At 42.1% G+C, this 22,092-nt stretch overlaps 1 protein-coding gene across 1 annotated transcript in view; it reads right to left on the bottom strand.

Moving 5' to 3' along the window:
• The window catches only part of FBXW8 (F-box and WD repeat domain containing 8), a 47,344-nt gene extending 30,126 nt beyond the window's left edge, over window positions 1–17,218 (bottom strand). The window contains exons 1-4 of the mRNA XM_043467630.1: window positions 17,212–17,218; window positions 15,524–15,551; window positions 9,605–9,836; window positions 6,457–6,663 (exon numbers count right to left, since the gene is read on the bottom strand). Coding sequence (XP_043323565.1) covers window positions 6,457–6,663; window positions 9,605–9,836; window positions 15,524–15,551; window positions 17,212–17,218 — 474 coding nt within the window. The remainder of the gene's footprint in view (window positions 1–6,456; window positions 6,664–9,604; window positions 9,837–15,523; window positions 15,552–17,211) is intronic.
• Between the last annotated feature and the right edge of the window lie 4,874 nt (window positions 17,219–22,092).

Below are 22,092 nucleotides of genomic sequence, written 5' to 3'. Positions count from 1 at the left end.
TTAGGATGCGTGCCGTGTGCTGCTTAATACAACCTGCTGCCGAATGCCAAGCGCATTAGAACTAAATTAGGAAATATGTCCAAATACAAAGAATGATGCGAAGAGCTGTAAGTGGGTCTCTCTGTTCCTTGATGAGGTATGAGACTCAGCGTCAACATAATGCTCTTAAATAAGGCAATTCTATCTCCTAATCCTCCACCTCAGCGAGCAAAATTCAATTCAGGTAGCAAAAGAATTAAAAAAGATGATATGGCATCATAAAAACGTTTTCATGGATGGAAGTATTTTTGACAGGTTCAGGAAATATGAGACATAAAAACAAATTTTAAGGGGCTGTTTGGGCACAGAGGGCTGCATTAATGGAGCTGACACCGATCTCTGCCCTGCAACATGAAGAAGAGATGAGGCCAGAAGAAATGCTATTACACTTGTTTTCTTTTACAATCATATGCCACCTAGCAATGGCTACCTTTAAGATCATTTATGCCCCTGGTGTGTGACAACCAAAGAATGCAACGTCCAAACTTAGAGTCCATTTTCATCTACAAGTAAAAGGACCTTCAAGCAGCTCACCACACATGTCCCTTGTCCGGCAAGACACAGGAATTGAAGAAAAAGTACCAAACAAGTTCCTGCCAGCAATAAGCATGGCTTTAGGAGATCCTGTTAAGAGATTGCATGCTCAGTCATGTCCAACTCTTTGCAACCCCATGGACTGTAGTCCACCAGGCTCCTCTGTCCATGGAATTCTCCAGTCAAGAATACTGGAGTGGGTTGCCATGCCCTCCTCCACCAGGCGATCTTCCCAACCCAGGGATGGAACCCGCATCTCCTACATTGGCAGGTGGATTCTTTACCGCTGAGTTTCCGGGGCAGCACTCTGATTAGAGTAGGTGGCCCCAGTCTCCCGGATCTGATGACTGATGACCTGAGCTGGAGATGATGTAACAATAATAGAAATAAAGTGCACAGTAAATGTAATGCACGTGAATCATCCCGAAATCAACCCTCCCACCCCAGTCCGTAGAAAAACTCTTCCGCAAAACCAGTCCCTAGTGCCAAAAAGTCTGAGAACCACTGTGCTAGACAAGTATCAGGAGAGCAAGGGACTCCTCAACCCATCTCAGAAGCCCTCAGCTCCCCAGCAGACCCCTAGGATGGATCAGCTCGACACGACTCCACAGGTGAAGGAAAAAGTTTAAACCACCTAACCGCCTGAAGACTCAAGGAACGTGGGTGCTGGACAGAAAGTGAAAAGTCACATGTCCAGCCCTCCTCATTTTACAGAACAGAGGCAGGTGAGTCTACAGTCTTTAAAGAACCATGAGCTTCTCCCATGTGGCAGCCAACAAGCAGTGTGTGTTACAGTTCCTTCTGCCCTAATGGTGGTCTGACAGGGCTGTCGGGCCCACTGCACTGATTCCAGGTGAAGCCTCTGATTCCAGATGAGGTCATTCATCATCAAAGCAGAGTGCCACAAAATAATTTAAATGAGAGTCAGGACCAGACAGAGCCCTGATTATTCCCTCTGGCCTCATTCTGTTTGTGACCTTTTTGCAAAGCCTGTTGAGAAGAAAGATGCTAAGGAACAGCGAGGAGGATGGGATGCACGGCCATCCACCACTTTCCAAGGAACGCCTTCTACAGAGGGCAACAGTTATCAAATGATGAAGGCGCAGACCCTTCTGACCCAGCAAGTCTTTACTTTGAGGAACTAATCCTACAAATACGTTCACATGGACCAAGTGCTGTTCACAATAGCAAAAGACTGGGAACAAGCTAACATCCATCAACAGGGAGTAAGGTAGTCTAATTACTCAAGGGACAACTGCAAAGTGCAATGTCATTAAATCACACACACACACACACACAAACTACCATTAAGTTCTTTATTATGTTACAAGAAATGATGAAATGATCTCCAAAACATTTTGTTGCAAGAAAAAGCAAGATGCAGGACAAAAATAGTGTGTTTTACCATTTATATTTTTTAGAAAGAAGGGACAGAGGACATGTATGAATAATTTGCTTACAGACACATAAAATGTCTCTGAAGGGATTCACAAGACACTGTCTTAGCTCCAGGAAGAGAACCTGGGTGGCAGGTCGAAAGGAGTGGGAGGAGTCATCCCATCACACACCCTCCCTTTCGCATCTTTTGATTTCTGAATCAGGCAAATGCGTTACCGAGTCAAAAAACACTTTTTTTTCCCAAGGGTGTTTAAAGATCTGCTCTTTTAAGAAAGAATGAAAATAGATAATAGCCATTTTTCCATTACTTTACCTGGCCAAAGAAAAAGGTGGTAAACCCAGGCATGGCCTCTAATTCTGGCCTCTGAAATCCAGAAATCTGAGGATCCCTATGCCATGGGCAAACCAAGATGTAGCTGACCACTAACGTTTTCTCTGGTCTTTCCTACAAGAGCTGGACATGGCTGAGCCAGCTGTAATCACATGCGTTTCCTTAAATAAATCAAATTCTCCTAAGTCACTTGGCTTCATTTCCTTAGAAAACTATGTTTATTAGCTTAGAAACCTAAGTTACCAGACTACTGAGGCCTGTGCACAATGCTGTTTTAATTTTAAAATGCTGAAACACGACTGGTGTTCTGTAACTTTCTGTGGTGAATACGTGACAGGTTGGCTAGCAGGCATGTGAATGGATGAGTCTGAACCATTATTACTATGCTCAGACAGCTGTGGTATCTAAAGAATGCTAATGTGATTATCAGATGGTACAAGGATATTCTCCAAGTAAACAAAAATAACACTACTGGAATACTCCTACAGGTCAGGGAAACTTCAGTTCCCGCCAAAAAATTGACATCAACATTTGGACTTCACAGCTGCATTTATCACAGTCAATCAATAGTGGGCTCTAGCTGACCCCCAGTTCTGTATCTGGTAGAAACAAAGATACACCAAACTCTGTGTTCCCAAAAAGCCTTCATCTGAATCCTGGACATATGGCCAGAGGCAGACACAAATTCCCACATGGACGCAGCTCCAGGCTCACTCTGCTGCTAACAGTCTCACATGAACCTGATAAAAAGTGCTGTTCATGTGCTGCCAGGCTGGCAACCAACAGGACCAAAGTGTGGAACTCACAAGCCAGGTGACTAGGAGGCCACACTAAAGACTTTGAGAATTACAATAGTGCATCATGCAATGGCAGGATGCTACTGAAACCTCACAGAGCCACTGTGTAATGGCTTAATTCACACGGCAATGCTGATTTTTCTGAGGAAGCAGAAAACCCATTGAACATCATCAGATGGAAAGTCCCACCTCTGCAAAAATAAGGAAAGTTTCACAGCAAAGGCTTGGCTTCCCTCACGTTCGAGTGGGTGGCATTCATGTTGGAGAAACATCTTAATGCAGAGTTCTCACCAGCGCTACTAACAACAACAACCCACCCAACCCACCCAAGTGTATGAACGTTTGCTGGTGTACTCATAAAACCTCTGGATAACTAAATGCCATTGCCAGATTTCACAGAGGAGCTTAAACACATTCTTGTAGCAAATTTATTTCCACTCTTAAAACACCAATGAAAAACACCCACTAACAAGTGACAGACATTATTTTCTTTGCTCCAAAATCACTGCGGATGGTGACTGCAGCCATGAAATTTAAAGATGCTTGCTCCTTAGAAGAAAAGCTATGACAAACCTAGACAGCCTATTAAAAAGGAGAGACATCACCTTGCCGACAAAGGTCATCTAGTCAAAGCTGTGGTTTTTCCAGGAGTCATGAATGGATGTGAGAGTTGGATCATAGATAAGGCTGAGCGCCAAAAAACTGATGCTTTTGAACTGTGGTGCTACAGAAGACTCTTGAGAGTCCCTTGGACTGCAAGGAGATCAAAGCAGTCATTCCTAAAGAAAATCAACCCTGAATATTCATTGGAAGGACTGATGCTGAAGCTCCAATACTTCCGGCACCTAATGAGAAAAGCTGACTCACTGGACAAGACACTGATGCTGGGAAAAACTGAGGGCAAGAGAAGGGGATGGCCAAGGATGAGATGGTTGGATGGCATCACTGACTCAATGGACATGAGTCTGAGTAAGGTCCAGGAGATAGTGAAGGACAGGGAAGCCTGGGGTTCTGCAGTCCATGGGGTTGCAAAAAGCCAGACACGTCTTGGTAAGCAAACAACAACAAGTTTTTAGAGGGAATAGGAACTTCTTTAAATGAATTTTTATCAAATTAACACACAAATCAGCTAATTCTCATTATTAATGCTTTTCAATTGGGTTGGAAAATTTGAGAGCCATCCAAAAAAGTGCCTACTTAGACCAATATCTAAAGGATGCTCCAAGTCTAATTTTGTGCTGAGCTATCTCTTTAACTGGGGGCTTGGCTTCCCAGGTGGCACAGTGGTAAAGAATCTGCCTGCCAATGCAGGAGACACAGGTTCATTCCCTGGGTCAGGAAGATCCCCTGAAGGAGGAAATGGCAACCCACTCCAATATTCTTGCCTGGAAAATTCCATGGGCAGAGAAGCCTGACAGGCTATGGTCCATGGGGTCACAAAGAGTTGGACATGACTGAGCAACTGAGCACACACGCATCCCTTTAACTGGTTTCTCAAATACATCCACTACGACTGTATCACTATAGAAAGAGATCCACTCAGATAAGACAAAGAGAAATAGGACCTGTCAGCTGAAAAATTTATTAAAACTATGAAAGATTTAAACCAGGCTAGTATTAATTCAGCTATCACCTCACTACACTGAGAACTTGAGAAATAAGTGAGATAATCGAAACCTGAAAGCATGATGGATGAAAAATTAAGAAGCAAATAGTCTCTCTTCTTTCAACAAAAGAGCTTGCCAGGGATGGGAAAAGAGTGTTTTCAAAGGCTGACAAAGGAAACTGCCTTAGGAAACCAACTGCTATCCCTTTTCCCCCACTTTCCAGGAAGACAAAACACAGGAATTATATATCATCACAGACTTTCCAGCTAAGATACGCTGAACAGGCTCCGGCAAAGCAGGCCAGCTTGAGCACAAAGGGATCCCTTCTTACAGTGAGATGACAATGAGTCTCATGTATTTTCAACCACTTTATCTGTCTTCCTGGTTGAAGAACATATAACAGGAATCCAAGTCGCAAAACCAGTGAATGCTTAGAGAAGTGAGATGTGACCTCCCAAGAGACTACAAAGGAGAGACAAAATGTACAAACCACAACCAGAGGCTCGGCTCAGACTATGACTGCGAGAAAGAATAGGGAAGCACTCAGAGGCTGTTACGCCAGGCACTATGGGTAAAGTTTTACACACGTGTTTCTTTAATCCTAGAATTCTATGATGGACTGTGATGGACTCCTTTCTACAAATGAGGAAACTGAGGCACAATGCAGGCTAAGCCACCTGTTTAAGGTCACAGTGGGGAGCGGACGGCAGGGCTGCAAGTGGAACACAGATGGCCTGCATCCAGTCTGGCTCTCTCCCGGTTCACAACACTGCTACATGGGAAGGGCTCTTTCTACAGGAGAAGGACGATGTCAGAGGAGCTGCTGGCTCAGGGAAGTTCCTTCCCAGGGATTATACCCACTGCCAGCAGGGTCAGGAGCCAGCAAACGGGAGGAAAATCAAAACAACACAAACCTTTATCCATAACTCTCTCCGCTGATCCTACTGGGAGAGAGAGTTCTATAAGTCAGTTTTAAGACTAAGTACTTGGCCTACAGTCAGGAATGGTAAAATACTAAGTAGTGCTAAAATCGAGTCATCATGCGAAGAATTTCAATTAAAAACCTGTCTCCTTGTTTCTGGCTCAAAGAGTATCAAGAGGCGCTTTACACACTGTGGAAAAGGATGTAAATTTTGATGCAACCTCATCAGAAGGCACTTTGGCAATGTCCATCAACCTTCTGACCAAGCAGCATAAACGCTAGGAATTTATCCCAGAGATTTACAAGCTGCAGTGTGCCCTGGAGCACTGTCTATAACAGTCTACAGACAGGGAAAGCAACCTCAGTGCCCACCGATGGGAGCCTGGTGAGGCAGACTGCGCAGCAGGCGTGCTGGGATCCCAGGCAGAGGGCGCTGACAAGGAATGCTCTCCAGGGCACACTACTGAACAAAACCCGGGGCACAGAACAGTATGTACACTATGACCTCATTTCAAAGACTTGCTCTTCTAGTGTATAAATGTACCCATCTATGCATTAAAATTTTCTAGATGGATACCTAAAAACTGTTAATAGTTTCTTCTGTGGCGTAGGGCTGGGGAAAGGGAAGAGAAAGGAAATTACTTACCACTTTGTATCATTTTGAGCTACTTGAAATCTTTTTTAACCAGGCTGACTATATATATATCAATGTATACTGCCTGAACACATCTTTTAAAAATATACCAGAGAGATTTAATTTTCAAATTGCCTCTTAAAAAATAAAACTCATGTTTTTTTGTTAAATCGTACATCTTGCTATTTTTGTACCTTGTTTCCTTCGTACACCCATCCCAGACTCTTCACACCAAAAGCAGCCTGGTTGGCGGAGACATCCAGACACGTGACCGGCTGCCCGTAGACGTAATGGAGGGTTCTGGCAGAGTCTTCAGCTTTTAGCAGGTATACCAGATCTCCAGCAGTGGCCACTGCCACAGGGTACCTTTCAGTGTCTGGAACTATTTCAAGGTAGTCAACCTATTAAAGGATAAGGGTTATTTAGTCCATCAGGTTTCACCTACAATTCGTCCTGACTTGGTCAAAAATACACAATTCCTCCTGCATGTCAATGAGAAGATCAGTAACCCAACAGAAAAAGACAGGTCAAGGGCCAGTTCATAGGAAGTGAAACACAGTTCCTACACAAATGAAATAATGCTCATCATAAAAGAAACACAGCATACTCCTAATAGGAGAAATGCAAAGTGAAAATTCACCAAGATACCATTTTCACTTGTTGTGTCAGTAAAGATCAATTAGTCTATAAAGACACTGGGCTGGAAGTGGAGTGGCAGACAACCATATTTTTGGATCCCACTTATGGTTGGTGGGATGTAGTCTGGCCCAACTTCTATGGAAGGAAATCCTGGAACATTTTAATGCAACCAAGTGTGCATGTGCTCTGATGCAGCACATTTGATGATCCAGGAATCTATTTAAACATAAACTCATATTTATGCAAAACAACTATGTACAAGGTTATTTGCTGCAGCCTTATTTGGAAACAGCTAAGAACCAGAAAACCCAGAACATGCCTTACTAAGGCACTAATTAAACAACTTACAGTACACCGATGTACTGGAATACCATGCAGTCATAGAAAAAAGCACAAAGACATTCTTTATAAACTCTTACAAACAGATCACTTCTGAGACACACTTGGGAGGGAAAAAGCAAGGAAGCAAGGTAAGAGGACTTCACAGTGGGCCAAGGTGTGTAAAAGTGGCAGAGGAAGCCTGTGACACACTTGGGTTTGTACGTGCGTAAATCTAACAGTGGCCACCTTCAGGGAGGGAAATGAGCTGTGGGACAGAGCAGAAGGGAGATTCTCACTGTAAACCTTATTGTGTCTTTTAAATTCTGAACCATGAGGCTACAACAACTATTCAAAAACCAAAGTTAGTTTTTATTTCTTCATAAGAAACTGAATAAATGACAAAATTCACTCAGTTCCAAATTAGCCAAAACTGCATTTTCACGTTTGGGCAAATACCACAAATGTGTTGCCGGAAGTGTCTGAGTTACCTGCTTTCTCCCGGTTTCAACCTCATCCAGGGTAGGAAGGCCACAGGGAGCGTGCGGACGCCACACAGTCCTGCCGGTTGCACTGTTGCTACCACTTTCTCTAACTGACACGCACAGGAGGGGCCCCCTTTAAGAATAATGTGCTTTTCTAGATTCATAAGGGCATGCTTGCCCCAGGGCCATTTACATCGGGTTTCACCTCCCTGAATAAATTCTGAGAGGACAAAAGCAGAAGGTGAGCCACCTCTGTAATTATGAAAATCCACAGTCCCTGACAAGAAGCCAAGCGAGTTCAAAGGCCTGAATCCTGAGACCTGTCCAGAAGCGCTCGAGAGCGTAAACATCTGGGTGACTCTGCTAATCCTCAGGCCCGACGATGTGAGTGGCGGCCCACACCCCCAGCCCAGGGGCCATCACCCAGGACAGCTGTTCTGGGCCGGCACTACAGACCCGGGAACACTGCCACTGTGACTCAGGGAGCCTATCTGAGGGAGACAAAGATGGCCCAGCCACCAGCCCGGAGGTGCCTTTTCCAGGGATGGCCCTCATCCAGGATGAGAAACAATGAACAGTGTTATGACACATGCCTCCAGCAATGGCTGCTTGAGTCCTCTGTCCCCCATCCTAAACGTCACTTCTTGCTTTCCTAAAATCAACATCCTCAGTCTAGCTGTTAAATTTCACCTTCATGTTGGATTTCTGACAGACCAAGAGCTCAGACTGACTGTGACTGTGCCATTTGCTGGCAACTGGACACGACTTCACAAAGCTTCTGGTTGGTGCCAGCATGCCACCTGATTGCCAAGGCTGGATTTGCACTTTCTGGAGGGACTCACATCTTAAGTAATTGTCTGAGTTCATATAATCATTGTTAATCTACAGAGTTCTTTAGGCAGAGGCCAAACAACAGGCACTATGTGGTTTTAAGAAGAAATGGAAATATGGCACTTTTGCATTTCTCTAATAAAATCCCAAGAGGAGAATACAGCACCAGGCATTTTGGGGAACGCTACCCCCAAACCAGAGAGGCTTGTCGTTAAAGGGACAAGCGGCTTACAGAGGTAAAGTGATGATACCATGGCTTTTTAGTTATTCGTGTCTAATAAGATTTCCACTGGGAGCAAAAGGGAAAGGAATAGGATTTGTTCCAGGTCAGGCCATCAATTTATTATTCAGTGTTGGCTTTTCTGTTCACTCTCCTACAAGTGCCAAAATCAAGTTTGCTTTAAACCAAACCCAAATTTAACATAAACAGGTTCCAGCTCTTCCTTCTTACCATCACATCATCTCCCACAGTACAAATGTAGAGGCTTCGGCACAAATGAACTCAGAAACGGGCTCCATGTAATGAACTACTAAGGTGAGCTCAGTTTCACACACGGTGTTGAGAACACCGTGATCAACACTGATCAACACTGACTAAACCTATTCTCATTCAAGAATTACTCCCTGATGCCAAATGAGAAAACCTTCAGATGGAAAAAGTGTAGGAGGGAAACCTTCTTTCCCACATGGCCCAGGATATACCACTGCACTCATTTTCACCCACGTATCAGGCCAGATCCTGGTCTCAGATTCCCAGGGTGAACGTCCTGTTAATGTGAAGGAGGCTGAGGATGCCAGCGATGAGAAACTGCAGCCCCCAATGTCAGTCCTGGGGTCGAAATCACAACTTCTTATCTAGGGCAACAGCCAGTTCACCACTCGAAGTCTCTACTGACTTCTTGGTAAATGGAGGAAACAAAACTTCCTATTTCACAAAGCTCCTGTGAGATTTACGGAGAAAGAGTCACAGGAAGCCCTGAGTGGATGGGCGCTGTCAATATCATTTCTGTTTATATCAGACCCAGAGATTCTAAGAATGAAAAACAGAACAATCAGACTAAAAGCTCACCAGTTTCTGAACTTCAAATTCTGCAGCTATTTGCAAATTTCCCTCCTCATTGGGGCATAACATTACGACATCAAAAGCAGAAGCTGTGGCAATTGTTGCATCTTCCTGGCTGAGGGCTAGTGCTTGTATTCTTGCATCATGCTCAAAACGATGAATAGGATACTTTCCAGTCCTTAGATTCCAAATATTAAGAAATCCTATGTAGAAAAAAATAATTGAGGAATCAAATTCACTTAGTATGCACAATTATAAAATAATCATGTAACATAAAGAAAATAAAGAGATAAATAATAACTTGGTAAAAAAATACTTGCATCACACATAACAACGGGTCAATTTCCTTAATATACAAAGAGTTTATATGATTCAATAAGGAAAAAAAGCAACTGAAAAGTAAGCAAAGGACATAAGCATGTTATGTTGTTCACAGGAAAATAAATACAACTGACATATAGCATTTTAAAAAATATAAAAATTCACTCACAATTAGAAAAACACAAATTAAAACTATAATAAGATATTATTTTTCATCAGTTAAATTGACAAAAAAATTCAAAAAACATTTTCTTGCTGAGGATATGGGGAAACAGGCTTTTGTTAAACTGCTGTTAGGAATATAAACTATTTCAGCTAAGTCTGGAGGCAATTTTATAATATGTACCAAATTACAAATGTAGGTAGGATAGTCACTACAACATTTTTAACCATGTCAAAAGATTGGAAGCTATGTAAATGTTTACCAATAAAGAAATTCTTAAATAAGAATTTAAGAATTTAAATACCTCCATAGTTTATACCTCCATTGTTTGGAGTTTAAGCGAGCAATCAAAAGAGTCAGTCTTATATATATGAGCTATATGAAATGATCAACAAAATATACTGTTAAATGAAAAAAGGAAAGTACAGAATACTGGTATAGCACACTATGTTACGTGTTTTAAAACTGTACACACACACACAATGTATACTTGGATTATCCCAGAAGGACACACAAAAAATTTAACAATGACTGACCTCTAAGGAAAGAAACCAGGGGAAAGAGACAAGAGTAAAAAAGAATTTTTTTTTTTTTGTAGAAAAGAAATTTACTGTACATCCCCTTGTATATAAAAAATTTTCTCCAAAGCTATCTTTGCCAAAAAGATAAACTTTTAAAAAACTGTTTTATGAGAGATCTAAGAATTGTTTTTAGTTGCTAGGTCGTGTCCGACTCTTTTGTAACCCTATAGACTATAGTCCACCAGGCTCCTCTGTCCATGGGATTCTCCAGGCTAGAATACCGGAGTGGGTTGGCCATATCCTTCTCCAGGGGATCTTCCCCACCCAAAGATTGAACTCATGTCTCCTGCATTGGCAGGCAGATTCTTTACTACTGAGCTACCAGGGAACCCCTCTAAGAAGAATAGGAGGACATAATTGCTGAATAGTTTTAACATATGGCGTTCTTAACTTATTTTATTTGTCCTTTTGCACAACAAATAATTTTTTTCTGGTTTTGTTAAAATATAATTGACACATAACATTATGTAAGCTTAAGGATGATTTGATATACTGTGAAATGATTACCACGATAAGTTAACATCACCTCACATAGTTACAAATATCCTTTTCCTTATAATGAGAACTTTTAAGATCTATTCTCACAGTAACTTTCAAATATACAATATGGTATTATTAACTATGGGCTTCCCTGGTGGCTCAGTGGTAAAGAATCTGCCTGCCACTGCAGGAAACACAGGTTCGATCACTGGGTTGGGAAGATCCCCTGGAGAAGGAAATGGCAACCCACTCTAGCATTCCTGTCTAGGAAATCCCTTGGACAGAGGAGCCTGGAGGGCTACACTCCATGAGTGTTGCAAAAGAGTAAGATACGATTGAGTGACTAAACATTAGTGACTACAGTCATCACTGCACATTACACCCTCAGAACTGGAAGTTTGTACCTTCTGTACCCACCTTAAATCAATTTCTCTACCCTGGCAACCACAAGTCTGATCTCTGTTTCTTTGAAGTTTTTCTTGTTTTAATGATTCCACATATAAGTGAGATCATACAGTATTTTTTTTTCCTCTGACTTATTTCACTTAGCATAATGCCCTCAAGATCCATCCATATTGTTGCAAATAGCAGGATTTCCTTCCTTTTTTATGGCTCAATAGTGTTCCACTGTATACATATACCACATTTTCTTTACTCATTCATCTGTCAATGGACACTTAGGTCGCTTCCATGTCTTGGCTATCGTGAGAAATACTTCAGTAAACAGGAGGGTGGAGATATCTCTTCGACACAGTGATTTTGTTTCCTTCAAATGTACACCCAGAGTGGAACTGTTGGATCACATGGTAAGTGCTGCTGTTTATTTTTTGAGAAACCTCCATACAGTTTTCCACAGTGGCTGCACCAATTTACATGCCCACCAACAGTGCACATGGGTTCCCTATCATCCACATCCTCACCAACTGTTCTCTCTTGTCTGTTTTTTAATAATTTATTTGTTTTTGGTTGTGCTGGGTCTCTGTTGCTGCACAGGCTTTTCTCTAACTGTGGAGAGCAGGGGCTACTCTCTAGTTGGGGTGCGCGGGCTTCTCACTGGTAGCTGCTCCCGTTGCTGAGCACAGGCCCTGGCGCATGAGGGCTAAGCAGCTGCGGCTCATGGACTAATCGCTGTGGGTCCTGAGCTCCAGAGCACAATTGTTTAGTTGCTCAGTTGTGTCCAACCGTTTTGTGACTCCATGGACTGTAGCCCACCAGACGGGTTTGTTCCTTAGGTCGTGAAGATCCCCTGGAGAAGGAAACGGCAATCCACTCCAATATCTTTGCCTGGAATATTCCATGAACAGAGGAGCCTGGTGGGCTACAGTCCATGGGGTCACCAAACAGTTGGACACAACTGAGCAACTAAACAATTTCTTCTCTACCGCCCATCCATATATCCAGTCCTATTTATTACAACTTCCTATTATCTAAAGCAGATAAAGCTTTCAATTTCCATCTTTCTGCAATCCCTCTTTCCATTTTTCTTTGCCTTGTACTTTGTCTTTTACATGTCAGCAAAACTGGAAAACTCAGTAGCAGCCACAGGACTGGAAAAGGTCAGTTTTCATTCCAATCCCAAAGAAAGGTAATGCCAATGAATGTTCAAACTACTGTACAATTGTGCTCATTTCACATGCTAGCCAAGTAACACTCAAAATCCTTCAAGCTAGGCTTCAGCAGTACATGAACTGAGAACTTCCAGATGGACAAGCTGGATCTAGAAAGGGCAGAGGAACCAAAGATCAAATTGCCAACATCTGTTGGATCATAGAGAAAGCAAGGGAATTCCAGAAAAACATCTACTGCTTCTGCTTCACTGACTACGCTAAAGCCTTTGACTATGTGGATCACAACGAACTGTGGAAAATTCTTAAAGAGATAGGAATAGACCACGTTACTTGCCTCCTGAGAAACCTGTATGCATGTAAAGAAGCAACAGTTAGACATGGAACAACAAACTGGTTCAAAATTGGGAAAGGTACATCAAGGCTGTATATTGTTATCCTGCTTACTTACCTTATACGCAGGGCACATGTGAAATGCTGAGCTGGATAAATCACAGGCTGGAATCAAGATTGCTGGGAAGAATATCAACAACCCCAGATATTCAGATGATACCACTCTAATGGCAGAAAGCAAAGAGGAACTAAAGAGCCTCTTGATGAGGGTGAAAAAGGAGAGTGAAAAAGGTGGCTTCAAACTCAACACTCAAAAAACTAGGATCGTGGCATCTGGTCCCATCACATCATGGCAAATAGAAGGGGAAAAAGTAGAAACAATGACATATTTTATTTTCTTGGAATCCAAAATCACTGCGAATGGTGACTGCAGCCACAAAATTAAAAGACACTTGCTCCTTGGATGAAAAGCTATGACAAACCCAGACAGGCTATTAAAAAGCAGAGACATCACTTTGCCAACAAAGGTCCATCTAGTCAAAGCTATAGTTTTTTTCAGGAGTCATGTACAGATGTGAGGGTTGGACCATAAAGAAGGCTGAGTGCCAAAGAACTGATGTTCAAATTGAGGTGCGGAGAAGACTCTTAAGAGTTCCTTGGACAGCAAGGAGATCAAACCAGTCAATTCTAAAGGAAATCAACCCTGAATATTCATTGGAAGGACTGATGCTGAAGCTGAAGCTCTAGTACTTTGGCGATCCGATGCAAAGGGCCACCTCATTGGAAAAGACTCCGATGCTGGGAAAGATTGAAGGCAAAAGGAGAAGAGGTCGGCAGAGGATGAGATCGTTATATAGCATCACTGACTCAATGGACATGATTCTGAGCAAACTCTGGGAAATAGTGAAAGACAGGGAAGCCTGGCGTGCTGCAGTCCATGGGGTCGCAAACGAGTCAGAAAGACTGAGTGACTGAACAACGACAACTTCGTCTTTACACAGTAAATGCGATGAGCATAGGATCTTACTATAGGGTAACATTCAGCACTAAATAAATACAGCAAGTCAGAAGAAAATAATACATTTGGGTTGCTCTGCAAGCCTTTCAAATTGTCAGTAGGCTAAGGAGGTGATTACAAACAAAAGCTTCAAGTTAAATGCTGCTTCAGATGTAAAACAGTGTACCCTTCTAAGAATTATGATAAACGTGTTGGTAAGTGGATCGAGAAAGGCTCCACAACACATTCCTCTGGCAAATATTTTGGCAAATTCTTTCCATTCAGACTCAGAAAAAGGGCTCTACATGTTAAATGGGAGACAGGCACGTTCCAGGACGTGCCTCTTCCCAACAAGCCTGCACTGCATCTGTTTGCCGACCACACAGTAAAGCAGTAAAGCCTTCGAGTGTTCACACGCTCACCTGTCTCCTCTCCCACAGTGCTTACTTCCACCTCGGGAAGAACATCATCATCTTCATTTAACAAAAGAGAAGAAACAGAAGCTCTGAGTGGCTCAACAACTGGTCCAAAGCCACTTGGTAAGCGATGAGGCTGGGCTGGAAGTCAGCTAGAAAGTGCAGGGTGAGCGGCTGCATTTACAAGTGCATAAAATAACTATGAGCTCGATGAGTAATCGACATAAACTCAACCTGTGTTCTGCCAAGTGTGGAAGTTACTCAACCACAGTTCACTCGAAGCACACATGGAGTTTATCTATAAACACATTTTTCATTATTAATCAAGTATTGGTTTTGTTGGCATCATTTCCCCAATAGAATTGTATGCAATAAAATACCCTTCACCGCAAGACTGCAGAGCTGTTCTAAGAAGGGTCTTCCTAGAAAATATATTCCAGGTGCCATCCATTTAATGGTCACATCCTTCTCTTTTGAATGTCTGTGGTGTTGTGGTCTTTGTCAATTTTCTCCAACTATGAAGTGTGTAACTCAGCCAGACCCTCACCTGTCATCAGTGCCAGTATTGTTCACACAGTCCCCAACTTCACTTTAAGGTGTGTTAACATTTAGGGCTGCACTGTTCTCTTGATGAAGTGACCTTCTGTCATATGAAATGTCTTTCTGTTACGTTCTTCCCTCTGAAATCTACTTTGATATTGATAGAGTCACTCCAACTTTGGAGTAGTGTTAGCATGCTATGTGTTTTTCTGTCCTTTCACTTTGCCTTGTGTCTATCTAAAGTGGGCTTACTTGTAGATGCTGTGCAGTTGGTCTTGCTTTTAAAGGGTATGTAGACTACTAATCTTTAACGTGACTACTGGTAAGGGTGGGTTTAATCTACCATCTTGTCTTGTTTTCTATTTGTCCCATGTGTTCTCTGTTCCCTTTCCCCCTCTTTTTCTACCTTCTTTTGCAATGAGTATTTGGGTTAATTATGTGTTCGTTTCGATTCCTTTGTTGGTCTATTAGCCAAACTGTCTTTATCTTAGCGGCTACTTTAGACTTGCAGCAGTCATCTGTAACTCACCGGTCTGCCTTCAGGCAATACCGCACCACTGCACACACAGGGAGCCAGCACATTCCCTCCCCCCCCCCCCCGCCCTGCCTTTCTGCTATTGTTGCCATACTTTTTAATCTCTACGTATGTTATAAACCCCACATGCATTGTGATTATTTTTGCATAAGCAGGCAATTATCATTTAAAGAGAAATAAGAAAAAAAGCCATTTGTATCTATCCCTGTAATTACCACTTCTACTGCTCTTCCCACATCACTTGTAAGATGGTTAAGACTCCTGCAGTTTTTGCAAGATGTGCAATTTCACTTTCCCACTGTGTTGCTGGGTATCTGACCCCAAAATACAGAGACGAGGTGAGCAGGAGCCAGCACAGCAGCTGACAGGAGGGATGCCTGAGTGAAAGCTGATTTTATGAAAGGTCATTTTTTTTTTTAGTTAGTATAGTTAAATCATACTACTTTTACAACCTCAAAACTACAGGGGCTTCAACAGTGAACACTTGAATTATAAGAATGTTTTATAATATTACACTTGAATTATTACCCATGTTAACCAATACTTAGCCAAAAAGCAGTCAATGCAACAATACATTCAGCACATATATGAGCCCCTGCCCTGGCCCAGTCACTATTCTAAAAACCGGGAAAACTGCAGTGAACAAGACAAAATAAGCAAAAAAGTCCCTGACTGCCTGGAGCTGATGTTCTAGTGGCATCACCAAGCATCTTGTTTTGAGGGCATGCAGGAAGGATATAATCTCTACTCTCACAACATTCACACTGCAGAAAGACCTGTTATAGTCATGAAGATACAACTAACAAAAACATAATATATATACACAAAGTGCAACAGGACAATGGATAAGCTTAACTTTTTGTCCTGTTGACACACTATTTTAAGATTTCCAAAAAGGAGTAGCTAACTTTCACAGACATTTCAAGTTGAATTGAGTCCACATACATTGCATAATATTAAAAAAGCTGTAGTCAACACCTGTCAGAGCCCGATAAACTCCCTTCCCAAACAGGTGACAGTTTAAAAAATCTGATGTAAATTCACTTGAAAGGCCAAGTTTTATCACATTGCAGACACAGCACTAGCATGGATTTGGCTCCTAATATGGGTGGATTTCTGAAGTGGCAGGCATGTGTCCTTTTTCTGCTCCATTTCCTACGGAAAGTGACTGAACATCCATAAAGGTTTGCTGAATGTTTGTCTTATGTTTTAGCAATGGAACATTTGGTTGTAAGAAACAAATCCACTGGCTTAAATACAAAAGGAAACGACTGAACAGAAACGAGGCTAGTTCACAGAACCCAAGGGCAGAAAACATATCTGGACAGGAAAAGGGATCAGAACCGGAAGTAGAGAAACATTCAGACCCAGGCAGTTCATGTCCCGACGCACCACTTGCCTCTGCGTCTCTCTGTACTGCGCGTCCCTCCCCACCCGCCCCTCTCCACAAAGCAGCTTTCTCTCCCCCAGTTTCAGAAGGGCTTCTACTCCAAGCACACAACTGAGACTGAAAAATCGGAGCCCAACGGCTCAGCCGAGAACAGGAAACAGCCGCCCCCAGACCTGGGGTCCCCATCCTTGTTTACTGAGGCCAAAAGACCAACTCAAATGCTACAAATATGTGCACCTCTAGAGGGGCTTCCAAGCAAGGAGATGCCCCCAGAGGTGTCTGCCACCCTTACTCCGCATGCTCGGCCAAGGTGGAGCAAGAGAAAACTTCTCAGCAAATGCAAAGGGAGCTCCCTGTGGCTGCTCAGTGGTGACCGAGCGAACAGGCCGTCGCCACCACTCCCTGAACCAGGCATAAATGACCCTCAGCACCGGGGCTGGCGGCCCATCTGCCTCACACCAGGAAAGCTGAGAGGAGAGCAGGTGTATCTGCCTTTCCCTCGGTTCTGGGTAAAAGATGTGTAACCCTCAACCAGTGCTGGATCTCCACAGCACTGCTTCACTCATGAACAAAACAAAAAGGACTCAGACAAAAGAAACAGGGTCTCTCAAAAAACATGGAGGACCACAGCGAGGGAGGGCCACCAGCCCAGGAAAGTAAACAGGAGTTGGGCTTGGCAGGACCACTGCTCTCTGGGCCCAGGACCCTCCACCCTGACAAGCATCCGCGAGGCGGCGGGAACTCCAAGCTCACCCGAGCCTAGGAACAGTCATTAGTGGTGACATGAGTAACGATGGCCAGTCTTTGGAGGAGACATAAAGCCGGCTCGGCAGCTGTGGATGGGCACCGGTGCCAGTCTGCAGCACGTCCCTCCCACCTCCCAGAGGAGGCCAGCCAGAGTGTGGTAATGAAACTGCACAGAGTGGAGATGGGATCTCAATGAGTTTAAACTGATTTATGTTAGCTTTTGTAAAGCGCACACGAAATCATGAAAGTGCTACCACTGTGAAATAATGTCGACAATCCTTAAGACCTCCGCCTAATGGCACTTGGGCAGAATATTTATATGCCTCGTCGTGGGAACAAGGGCCATAATGGATACCATTTTTGTTTTATTAGGGATGCATATTTAAATTAATCTGCTATTTGCCTAAACAATTAGCTGCTTCTGTTTGCATGCACAAAGCCAAAACTGCAATTAGGCTTCCATCAAAAAGATAAGTCCCAACTAAAACTGTCCCAGTGGAGTCGTAAGAGCTCAGGGCAGAACTTCCCAAAATTACTTTTTAGCATAATGGTAATTATGTTAATTGCTTGAAAGGTAAATAACTGCTGAACTGGTTTTGGAAAAAGACAATTGGTATTACCCCTCCCCTTTGATCTTTTCCATGTACCATAAAATTTACAACAGGTTACCAGTTTAGAAAGTCAGAGACTGGTCACTTCTTGAACTGCAAGGTCTATCTTGTATTCTTTTGTGCTATCTCGATTAGAACTTATTTTAGCCATGAGCTTCTCTTCACTTGAGGTGGCGTAACCAACACCTGAGGTTTGGTCTCAGCTTCCTAAGAGTTAAGCAGACAGGATCATTTAACTGCAGTTCAGAGACACTCAGTGAAGCTGACTATTCCTAAAGACGGCTGGCAATCTCAATTTCCACCATGTAAGTAAAAACTTGCCTGTAAGAAATGAAGCAGGAGTCAAAGGAAATTCTGCAATGAGAAAAAGCATCTTAACAGAAATTTCAATTACACCCACAGCACTCACTGAATGTGTACCTCTTCACTCATAAGCCTACACAGCATCACCATGAAATGCAAGCCAGAGATGGAGGCTGGTGTAAAGTTTGAGAGGACAAAACAACTTCTGCTTTCATAGGAGAAGAGGTGAGTAGGAGGTTAAAACCAGTGCAAACAAGGGTCATAAGGTAGGGCTAACTCACAGAAGATCTTGAAAAAGATGAAACAGAATGAAATTTATTCTTTACCAAGATGCTGCATCCACATGCATGTCAGCCTTGACCTCCCAGTTGAATGTAGCTCTAAAGTTGAACTTTTGCTTCAGGCAGAAAAACTGTACACAGGAAGCATTTTGGAAGCTGCGTCCCAGACTGACAAGTAAGGGGATCTGAGTGGGCCTGTGGACCGATGAACTGACTGTTTAACGCATAAGCAAGGGAGCGGCCAAAGCAGAAACTGAGTCAAGGAGAAGGAAAGATGAATATATTCAGTAGTCTCAAGTGCAAAGCAGAAAGAATGAACATTCTAAAAAGAAGACTCAAAAACAGAGAGACGGGAAATTGAAAAGGAGGCAGATGATATGGTGTAAGAATACGACAATGTGACTGAATAGAAAAATTTACAGTCAGCAAAGTCAAAGGAAAAACAGACTGGCGGGGAAGAATTTGGACTGGCTCTTCTTCTGTAAGGGGGTGTAGTTCAAGAAGGCAGTTGATGCGAGAGAGGCGTCGCATAGAGTGGCTGTGCATACAGCCACTACCTCCAGCCAGTTCCTTCCTGCAACACAACTGAACGATGTGAACACAACACAGGCTGCATCTGGAAGAGTGCATCAGACACTGGGAGCAGCCAGCGTCTTTGGGGAAGAGACTGGGATAACTGGGGGAATCAGGACCCTAAGGTGGTAGGGAGAGAAAAAACTTTTTTTCTTACTACATGTTTTTTCTACAAGTAGTACGATATCAAACAATTTGTTATAATTTGTAGAAATATCTCTATACATATTAATTTGATCAGTGATGTTGAAAAGATGGTCATTTCTTTATCAAAGGATGTTGACACCTTTCATAAAAAAACATTTTTTCTGGACTTCATTCAGTTCCACTGGTCTATCCTCAGGCCAGTATCAACACTGTTTTGATTACTGATCATTTTACAGTAAATCCTCCAATCAGGTAGCATAAGAACTCCAGCTTTATGCTTTTCTCCAAGATTGTTCTTTGCTATTCTTAGGCCACCACATTTTCTTTCAGATTTTAAATTTTAGAATCAGCTTTTCAATTTCTACCCAAAAAGCCTATGGGGATTTTGACTGAAATTGGATTGAAGCTCTAGATCAATTAAGGGAGAGCTGGCATCTTAACAGCATTCAACCTGCCAATCCATGAATCTAATAATAACCCTCTCCCTTTATTTGTGCTTTCCTCAAATTTTTCTCAGTAATATTTTATACTCAGCATATAGGTTTTAAACATATATTGCTGAGTTAATCCCCAACTATGTTATATTTCTGATGCAATATCAATTCCAATTGTTTGCTGCTCACTTGAATACTATAGACTTTTGCATCCTGACCTAATATCCAGTATCATTGCTAAAGATATTAATATTTATTCTAGTAAAACACTTTTGTTGATTGCTTAGGAGTCTATCCATTTATTCACAATTTTATTCCCTCCCTAGCTGGATACCTTTTTCTTGCCTTACTGCCCTAAGTACGTGCCTCCAGCACAACATTTAACAATTGTAGTGAAAACGGACAGTCTTGCCCTGTTTCTGACTTTAAAGGGAAAGCATCTTTTACGACTAAGTACAAAGTTCGCTCCAAGTTTTTCACAGATTGTCTTAAGCAGACTGAGGAAGTTAGCTAAGTTTTTAATAATGAATAAGAGTCGGTTTTTGTAAAAAAATTTTTTTGTTTCATTGAGATGAACATACGGTTTTTCTTTTATAGTCTAATATGACGCATTATATTAATTGTTAATAGAATCAAACTCACCTTGAATTCCTGGGAGGAATCCTAACTGGTTATGATGTATTATCTTTTTAATATATTTGCAGGATTCAATTTTATAATGTAGTTGAGGATTGTGACATCTATGCTCATGAGGAATATCCATCTATAGCACTTGTTTTCAGGTGTTAGTTATTATCATTTCTTCTTTATCTAGCCTTAATGCTGGCCCCATAAGCGGACTAGAGAACTGTTCTTCTTAAGTCTATTTTACCCAAGTGTGTAGATTTGGTATTATCTCTTCCTTAAGTGTTTGATAGGATTCACTGGGCTTGCAGTTTTCTTTGTGGAAACTACTAAATTATAAATTTGATTTTTTTTTTTTTTTGGAAATAGAGCTATTCATGTTTTCTAGTTCCTGTTAAGTGAACTTAGGCAGTTTGTCTTTCAAAAAGTCAATTCATCCATTTTATCTAACTACTGGCATAAAGGTGTTCATAATATTTCATTTTAACTTTTTAATATTTACAGGATTTGTAATGACGTCCCGTCTTACATTCCTTATGTTGGCAATTAATTTCTTTTCTCTTTTTTTCCTGATCAATCCGGCTAGGGATTTGTCAATTTGATCAATTTTTTCAAAGGTATGGTTGTCCCCTTCATTGATTTTTCTCTATTTTTTTTCTCTATTCTACTCCATTGATTTCTGCTCTTTATTACTTTATTCCTTCTGCTTCGTCTATTTAACTTTCTCTTCTTTTTCTATTTTAAGGTGAAAAGCTATACTGTTGATTTGAGACTTTCTCTTTTCTAATATAAACAGTCAATGTTATAAATTCCCCTTTAAGCATTGCTTTAGCTACATCCCATAAATGAAATACTGTTTTTAATTTTCCTTCAGTTCAAAATATTTCCTAATTTCTTTGGTGATTTCCTCTCTGACTTATGGGTTATTCAGAAGTGTGTTGTTAAAAAAAAGAGAAGAAGTGTGTTGTTTAGTTTTTAAATATTTGGAGATTCTTCCTGCCCTAGCCCTGGAGTCAGCCATTACACCAAGAAGCTTTGGGTCCTTTTAGTAAAGAGCAATATTTTTCAAGACCTGAGCACTAGGTTGGCTTATCGCTACTGGACTGTTGCTGCTTCTATACCTTTTCCACAAACAAAGCCAGGACATACATGAAAACATATGCATACAAACATACATACATACATCTCTGGCTGCTTATCAATCAATACTGAAAACCATGCACTCCACACCAAGAGGTCCTATTCCAATCCAGCCCCACAGAGATCCTTCTGGCCATCCCCGTTTCATACCTGTACCTCCCTTCTCCAATAGTGAGACAACTGGCTCCTATTATCCTCAATACTCTTACCTGCCCAGTCTCTCTGTATGGTGCCAAACCTTCCGGACCCTCCAGGTCACTGTTCCCCTCGGGCTCCCTGCCCCACCTACCCCTGGCACCCCTGGGCTGCCGTC

Source organism: Cervus canadensis, chromosome 1, assembly GCF_019320065.1.
Source record: "Cervus canadensis isolate Bull #8, Minnesota chromosome 1, ASM1932006v1, whole genome shotgun sequence".
NCBI classification, from domain to species: Eukaryota; Metazoa; Chordata; class Mammalia; order Artiodactyla; family Cervidae; genus Cervus; species Cervus canadensis.
Note: the sequence above shows the minus strand (reverse complement) of the source record. Positions and strands in the feature narration are given on the sequence as shown.